The following is an 8,819-nucleotide window of genomic DNA, read 5'->3' as shown; positions in this document are numbered from 1 at the left end:
AGAAAGTGAGAAGTCACCCCCTAGGGGATGGTCATCTAGTGTGATTTTCAAGCTACTGGCTCTGGGACTCAAACTGTGGTCAGCCATGTTGGAGTCCAATGACGTAACCACGACGCCATCTGCTGGCCCCTGGTGCTCTCGGAGCACAAACAAGATGAATTCTTTTCCTCACAAATGGATATAGATGGTTGGCAGCTAGAGGTGTCACCTTCAAAATCATCTCATCTCCCCTTAAAATCTCTCAAAACAACAACTGGGACCAGCAGATAGAGAATGGTTATGTCACTGAACTCCCATGTAGTCGACCACAGTTCAAGTCCTAGATCCGGCAACTTCAAACTCATATCAGGTGCATGTGCATACTTGCCTAAAATCCCAAGAGGAGAATGGAGGAGAAAGGACTGTGGCATGGTAATGCCCCCCAGGGGTGATTTTTCACTTTCTGTCTCTTATCTGTCTCTCTGGTAAGCACACATGCCTTATAGTAAAAATCTCTAAAAAATCAACAACTACAAAGTATCATACAAATATTTGCTATTGTTTTCTAACTTTTTTTTTTTTAAAGAAAGCTTTTTGCTATAGGTCACGTGTGTTCTTCGGAGACAGACATATACACACATATACAAAGAGAGAGAGAGAGAAAATTGGAAATCACCCCCAGGGGGATGGCCACGCCGCAATCCCTTCTTCTCCCTTCTCCTTTTGGGATCTTGAGCATGCATGCACGTGCATCCAGCATGAGTTTCAAGCCGCAGGGTCTGGGAATCGAACTGCAGACATGTGGAAGTCCAGTGATGTAACCACTATGCCACCTGCTGGTCCCTATTTTATAACTTTTAAATTACATAATTCTGTTTAATATATATCTGTTTAAAGGAAAAAAATACTGAAAGGACAAATTTTTTAGTCTATATAGTATTTATCTCTGGGTAGTTGGATTATGGATACTTTCTTCCTCCAATTTCTTCAGGATCCTGGGCCACACGTGCCAGGATTCAAACTCTGGCTGGCCATGTGGGACGTGGCTTCCTTGGTGCAATGCCTAACCACTGTGCCATGGGGCTGGCCAGCCTGGATTATGGGTATTTTTAATTTCTCAACTTTGACTTCTCTGTACTTTCCAAAATGTCTGCAATACATGTTTATGAGTAGCTGGTAATAGGGAAGACAATGCTGAAAGAGAGAAGGGACACAGGTAGAAAAAGGAGGAAGTGAGACAAAGAATGTGGCTCTGTCTGCACTTAGGGCAGCTTCCTAAATGGCTGGGGAAGAATGCAGCCCTCCAGATGCCTAGACTGGAGGCCTCAGTTAATAACCTTCAAAGGGAGAGGATAGGCGGCTCTACCTGCTAAGGCTGGGATGGCAAAAAGGCCTGCCCCACCTCTACCACAGCCCTGCAAATTGGTCAAGACCTCATCTCCCCATCACAAACGAGACAGAATCCTGCTTACCAGTCCTGCGCAGCTGCTAGCAATGCAGGAGACAGGGCTGGCGGGATCCCCTACTCTGAGCATAGGACAATCTCACCATCCCATCTTCTCTGCCTCCACCTACAGAGGCTGGTGCTGAGGGGCAGGGATGTGGAAGAAGATAGTCCTGTTTTGGGATATTGACCTAATACAGCCACGCCAGTCAGCTCTCTCTTGGTTGTGACAAAGGGAAATTCCCCGGTTGGCCCCTGGACTGTCGGAATTCCCTTAAGAGAAGTTTTGGCCAGCTGAGTGAAAGAGCACACAGGAAGGCCAGGGTCAGGCCATGGGCAGCACTGAGGAAACCCCAGCCCTGAGGCTGGGAACAGAACTGGGGGACTGAGAAAAGGGAAGGGAACAGCAGGAAGTGGCCTTTGAGAGCAGGGCTGGGCAGAGGCGGCTGCTCTTGCTGGGGAGGGGCTCAGAGGGGAGGGCACTTACCGCTCCTGATGAATGCTTTCCCCAGATGAAGCAATTCAATACAAAACAGATGCCGAAAACCACTCCAGGGTACAGCGTTGCCGTCTGGGAGCAAGAGGCACCAGGTTACAGAGCTGCATCTGGGGAGTGCTGGTCTCAGTGGGACTCTGAGACCTGGAATTCTCAACCCCTCTTGGCCTTCAGCCCTAGTATCATTCCTTCTAGGAAATGTTCTCTGCCCCAGACTAGGCAGGCACCCTGCTCTAGCGCCCCTAGATCCCTGCAGCTGCCCCTCACTGCTCCAGTCTTAGTCTGCAATTGCGTATTTGTGCTTATTGACGGTGTCTGCCTACCCGCCCTGGACTGTGAGCTCCTGAGGAAGGGAGCTTCTACCTGTTCTCTGACATACTGCCTTCACCCAGCACGGCACAACTGATGTTTACTGGATACACGAATAAACAAAACTTCCATAAAACCTGCATGTCTGGACACACCCAAATCACTCAAAGGATGATAAAGCTGTAACTGATCTTGGGGATGGCAGATGCTGAGCTCTGCATACACCGTCTCACCTACTCCTCACCATAGCTCTAGAAAGGAGCCCCCTTACAGGTGGGCACTGGGAGGCCCGGCAATGTCAAATGCTCCTCTCCAACTTGGCACAGTTCGTGAAAGCTGGAGCAGAGGGTCACGCTCAGGTGGTCTCACTCCCGGCTAGAGCCCATACTCTTGACCTACTGGGGTGCAGGCTGGAGTCTCTAGTATTAGGATATTTAGTCAGAACCTCTGGGGCTGGGGTTTAGCACAGGAAACCAAAGCCCCAGACTTCCAAGGGACCTTCCTCTTGCCACACTGTGCACAGACCAAGGATCCAAGCATGCCACTGACATACGAACCCAGGCCCTCTGCAACCTGGTGATCACTCTCCATGGCCAGTTTCATCCCCCCTCCCTACACACACACACATCCCAACAACTGGTCACTGCTCCTGCACAGTCCTGCCCCTGGGCATTTACGGAGGCCAATGGCACCTCAGGGTGTGTGCTTCCCGAGTGCTGATGCCACACCAAGGGCCTAAGATACAGCCTCTCTCCATCCATACAAGACTGAGAGGTAGACACAACTAACTCCACTGGAGAATGGAGAAACTGAGGCTCAGAAGGCTACTCAAAGCTATCAACCAAGAGAAAGAACAGAGCCAGGACTGGGGGGCCTTCTGCTAGCTGCTTCCCTTCATCTGAAACTTGTCTTCAAGGCCCCACTCAAATGTCACTTCCCTCCTTCCTTTGCGTTCCTGCTTTATCCTGCTGTGTAGCAGGAAAGTCCTCGCCTGCCGTCCTGGCTGAAATTTAGGAACTGGGCACCATGCCAGATACCATGCCAGGGTACAAACAGGAAGGAAGCTCCGGGAGAAAGACAGACCATGGAGAACACCACATGCAACCTGACTCGTAGGCACAAGGCCCTGCCCAGGCTCCTGTGGAGCAGAGGGTACTGAGGTCAAAATGTGGGGCAAGAGCAGGGAGGAAGCTTCCAGAGGAGTGACACGAACACTGGATGAGGCAGCATTAGCCAGGTGGGGAGTGAGAGGCGGTGGTGTGGCCCAGCCAGCTGGAGGGAGAGGACAGCAGGTGTATACCCACACCAATGAGCCTGCAGCAGGTGTCTGCCTGTGGAGGGAAGGCAGAGCCCCAGGGAAAGGTCGGAATCTTGCAGGAAGATCACAGAGGGCCAGGATAGTTCAAGCGAGAGGCAAGAATGCCTGAATCTGGGCCAGAGCCTTGGAGATGAAGACGGAAGGGGATTCACAAGCATTTGGCAGGAAAACTCTGGCTACTTGGTGTCTGAGAAGTGGAGGCATGAGGGAAGAGCTAGAGGAAAGGAGGCTGTCCAGGATTGATGGGGCTACCAGCTATAAGGGTTGGTTTGGGGAAGTGACTGGGTTTGGTGCAGGATCCACTGAGAGAGATCCTGGAGGGTATCTAGAAGAGGGGAGTGGTGGATCTACTCTTCTCTAGATCCCTAGTTCCTTGCACACAGTGGCCTGAGAAAAACGCTCGAATCATCAAAAATTCAGAGAGCTGTTTGATCCTTCCAGAATAATTACAGTCCCAGCGCTTCTGAAGGCTTGCTATGTGCCCAAGGCATGGCAGCCCAAGCCAACTCAGCCTGAGCTCCCTGGGCTTTGACAGCTGGGCGGATGGTTTAGAAGGTGGGGACTAGAGGCTCCTCGAGTCTGGGCACTCAAGGGCTTTCCTGCTCCTCTAAGGGACTCACTAGCTCCGGGAGAAGAGAAGTGAGGTCAGCGCACAGGCCCACTTCAGCTTCTACAGTCTTCGCTGCTGCCTAGTCCTCTCCTCACTCCCCAGAAGGCCCAGAAAATCAGGAGCTGGCCTGTGAGAGGAATGAAGGCACCAATGCCCGGAAAGCAGACTGGCGGCAAAACGGGTCTGACCTCTTTCATCTCAGTAGGTCTTTATTAAGTTTTTTTTTTTTGAGAGAGATTTTTGCTACAGGGCATGCGCTCGCCAGAAAGACAGAGACAGAGAGACAGAAAGTGAGAAATCACCCCCAGGGGGGATGGCCATGCTGCAATCCCTTCTCCTCCATTCTTCTCTCGGGATCTAGGGCACGCACACACGCCCAGCATGAGTTTAAGCCACCGGGTCCAGGACTCGAACCACTGTCGACTACATGAGAGTCCAGCGACATAGACATTACGCCAACTGCTGGTCCCCCCATAGGCAATTCTACTCCTCACATGAGTCTGCCAGGCAGGGTGTTCTCCCAGGAGCCTATGCTGCACTAAATCCCGTTTTCTGAATCTGCTATTTCTTCTCTAGCTTTTATTCATCAGGTAATGTAGACTAAAAATGCCCTGCATTCACACCTCTCAGCTCAAAAACAGGGCAATGCCTCAGGCCCTGAGAAGCCCTGCTGCAAGTGTGGGGTAAGCCCAGCATTCCTGACACTCAGCCCTGAGCTCCAGCAGCTGCACTGCTGGGCCTTGGCCTGAAACCACCACTCGCAGGACCTGCCCATGCTCCTCAGGAGGAGCCCTCGGCTCCGCACCACACCCCAGGCGATATGGGACACTTACACAGAAGGCTCCTTTTTTCCACCGGTGGCCTTTCAGAGTGCGGTACAGACGGCCAGCAGAAAATCCACCAAACACCCTATGGAGAAATGGCAGGAGTCCACGCCAAGGAGACTTGTTAGCCTGAGGGAAGGTGGCTTGCACCACTCCCGAGTTCCCACTCAGACACACCTACCCCATGAACATGAAGAGGAAGCAGGCCGTGGTCATGAGAGCTCCCCGGCTGGAGGGTGACAGCATCCCAAGCATAGCCACAACTGTGGAGGGAGGGAGGGCAGGGCCGAGAAAGTTAGGGTAGTGGATCGCAGGCCCCCAGCCCCCGTCTCAGGTGGACTTGAACCCTTGTGCCAATGGGGCTCAGTAAGACTCCCTTCTCCCTTGGCCTCCTCAACAGCATAGTTCCGTCCCCTCTACAAGAGAAGACTGGGTCGTAGCTGGGGTTCAAAGGGCTGTAGCCACTGCTGGGCCTTGGGCTGCTGAATCTGCACTGGACCCCTGCAATTAGCCATAGCATTACAAATGCCAGCTCACTGAATTTGCCCTACCAAGCCTAGAGGTGAAAATTCATTTCTCCATTTCTCAGAGAAGAAAATTGAGGCTCTCTGAGGTTAAGTGGCTTGTGCAAGGTCCCACGGCTTTGGAGGCATGAGGCTGACCTACAAATTTAGGCAGATTGACTCCAGAGCTGTCTATAACTAATTAATAGCTATATATCTATATAAATATAAATGTACATAAAAATATAATTTTAATTTTTTTTTTTAAAAGGCCTGATTTGATCCTGATTCTCCTGGTACTGACTTCAAGTAAGTAATTTAACCTCTGACTGCAAAAGGAGACCAATCTCACTGCACCAATGTGTGGCTCCGGTGACAGGGTGAACATGGTGGGCTCTGCTAATGGTGTGCAAAAGCTGTGAGGGGACCAGTCCCAGGGCCTGGGGTTGATGCTGGGCTGGATGGCTGTTTGACCCAGAGACAGACATGTCTACCATCTGGCACCTGGCTTCATGGTGGGTGGGGTGGGGATGGAAGGCCACTCTCCTCTTGAAGCACACAGAAGCAGAGCCACGTTTCAGAATCAGGCCAACCCTCCTCTGGGGACAGGCCCTCACCCCAGCCCCACCTGGCCTACTCACAGATGACAATGAGGATCATACAGAAGAGCTGAATGCCTGAGCCCAGCAGGGAACTGAGAATCATGGGGTACTGTGGTGGTCTGAAGACATCACCGTGCACCAGCTTCCATCCAGACTCCTCCATGGTGTCTTCCTGCAGCGAATGGCCAGAGTGAGGTTGGTTCTGGAGGAGGGAGGCAGCTCTCACAGGAACCACCCGCAAGGCCCCAGGCCTCCTGACCCAGGCTGAGGATCCCTCAGGTTTTACCCAGCTCTGCCCTGACACAGGAGTGCACGTGATATGAGAAAACACCTCTTGCACAGTTGTTACATGGGAGAAGGTCACAAACATAAGGCTGTAAGCTGAGTAACAGGAAACTCTCCTCCCTGGATTCCACAGGACTAGTGCATGGAAAAGCGATGCAATCATATTAAAACATTAACTGTAACGGTGTTTGGGTAGTCAGACTTAGGAGCCACCACCCAATTTTATGTCTGTCTGTCTGCTTGTATTTTTCTGACTATAAAGGAAGTATCTGCTGGCCCTACAGCACAGCAGATAAGCACTATGCACAGGGAGCTGGAACCCATGTGACTGACCACAGTTCAAATCCCAGCCCTGGTAACTTGTAAAACACGCCTGGTGTGTGTGTGTGCGTGCCCAGAATCCTGATGGAATGGAGAAATGGAGGAAAAGGAGGGCATAGCTTTGCCCTTCTGGGGCATGCTTTCATTCTCTCTCTCTGATGAGCACATGTGCCTTCTGTCAATTAGAGAAAAAAAGAGAACAAGAGAGAAAGAAAGAAATTTTAAAAATTAAAAAGACATAGGTAGCTGTATTTGTGTAATGAAAAAAAAAATGTAGAATGGGCCTCCCAGAGACAGACATGTCTACCATCTGGCACCTGGCTTCATGGTGGGTGGGGTGGGGATGGAAGGCCACTCTCCTCTTGAAGCACACAGAAGCAGAGCCACGTTTCAGAATCAGGCCAACCCTCCTCTGGGGACAGGCCCTCACCCCAGCCCCACCTGGCCTACTCACAGATGACAATGAGGATCATACAGAAGAGCTGAATGCCTGAGCCCAGCAGGGAACTGAGAATCATGGGGTACTGTGGTGGTCTGAAGACATCACCGTGCACCAGCTTCCATCCAGACTCCTCCATGGTGTCTTCCTGCAGCGAATGGCCAGAGTGAGGTTGGTTCTGGAGGAGGGAGGCAGCTCTCACAGGAACCACCCGCAAGGCCCCAGGCCTCCTGACCCAGGCTGAGGATCCCTCAGGTTTTACCCAGCTCTGCCCTGACACAGGAGTGCACGTGATATGAGAAAACACCTCTTGCACAGTTGTTACATGGGAGAAGGTCACAAACATAAGGCTGTAAGCTGAGTAACAGGAAACTCTCCTCCCTGGATTCCACAGGACTAGTGCATGGAAAAGCGATGCAATCATATTAAAACATTAACTGTAACGGTGTTTGGGTAGTCAGACTTAGGAGCCACCACCCAATTTTATGTCTGTCTGTCTGCTTGTATTTTTCTGACTATAAAGGAAGTATCTGCTGGCCCTACAGCACAGCAGATAAGCACTATGCACAGGGAGCTGGAACCCATGTGACTGACCACAGTTCAAATCCCAGCCCTGGTAACTTGTAAAACACGCCTGGTGTGTGTGTGTGCGTGCCCAGAATCCTGATGGAATGGAGAAATGGAGGAAAAGGAGGGCATAGCTTTGCCCTTCTGGGGCATGCTTTCATTCTCTCTCTCTGATGAGCACATGTGCCTTCTGTCAATTAGAGAAAAAAAGAGAACAAGAGAGAAAGAAAGAAATTTTAAAAATTAAAAAGACATAGGTAGCTGTATTTGTGTAATGAAAAAAAAAATGTAGAATGGGCCTGCCAGCAACAGGGTGCTAACACAACCCTGCTCAGTGCTGGGTCAACTCGGGAAGGCTGACACACACAGAGCCACACAGCAGCACATGCGCACTTGCCCATGACCTCAGCTGACCGAGGCTAGGGGGGGCGGTGTATGAAGACCTGCTGAGGTGCCTGTCTGTCTCTCTCATGAAATAAAAAAATCAACAAATAGAAATGTCATTTTGGTATATCACATGAAATGCAAATGAACAAAAAGCAACAAATATTTACTATAAAAATGTAGAATACAGAAAGATATAAAAAATGATTTATAATTCTATGTAATGATAGCACTGTTTGGATGTATTCCTTTCATTCCGTACGTTTTTCTGCATGTATGTATACCTGACTGAGGTCAGACTATGTACTTTCTTATTTTCAGCTGACTTTGATCATGAGTATTTCCTCATCAAACAAACTTTGAAATTGTATTTCACAACTGCAATAAATACTTCTAGACCATCTTCATTTTTTTGATTTCTTCCTCAGGAAAAGTATAGAATTACCGTGTTGAAACAAGTTCCATATTTTACAGTTCTTGATATACACTGCCAATTACTTTCCAGAATAACTACTGATTTACACTTCCCTGGGTGGCATGGGAAGGCACCGTTCTCACGGTAACCTGCCAACCATTAGTACTATTACAAAAATGTGTGCTGGGACCAGCAGATAGTGTAATGTTTATGTCACTGGACTCCTACATGGCCAGTCGTGGTTTGTGTCCCAGACTTGGCAACTTGTAACATATTGTGCACATGTGTATGTGTGCCCAAAATCCCAAAAGGAGAAGGGACTG

At 50.0% G+C, this 8,819-nt stretch overlaps 1 protein-coding gene across 3 annotated transcripts in view; it reads right to left on the bottom strand.

The window, feature by feature from the left end:
• Positions 1–8,819, bottom strand: part of TM9SF4 (transmembrane 9 superfamily member 4) — a 52,588-nt gene that overhangs the window by 12,283 nt on the left and 31,486 nt on the right. For all 3 annotated transcript variants that reach the window (XM_014590220.2, XM_014590218.2, XM_014590219.2), the window contains exons 10-13: positions 7,146–7,278; positions 5,162–5,243; positions 4,990–5,065; positions 1,911–1,994 (exon numbers count right to left, since the gene is read on the bottom strand). In XM_014590220.2, coding sequence (XP_014445706.1) covers positions 1,911–1,994; positions 4,990–5,065; positions 5,162–5,243; positions 7,146–7,278 — 375 coding nt within the window. The remainder of the gene's footprint in view (positions 1–1,910; positions 1,995–4,989; positions 5,066–5,161; positions 5,244–7,145; positions 7,279–8,819) is intronic.

Source organism: Tupaia chinensis, unplaced genomic scaffold (genome assembly GCF_000334495.1).
Source record: "Tupaia chinensis unplaced genomic scaffold, TupChi_1.0 Scaffold000418_1, whole genome shotgun sequence".
Classification (NCBI taxonomy): domain Eukaryota; kingdom Metazoa; phylum Chordata; class Mammalia; order Scandentia; family Tupaiidae; genus Tupaia; species Tupaia belangeri.
Note: the sequence above shows the minus strand (reverse complement) of the source record. Positions and strands in the feature narration are given on the sequence as shown.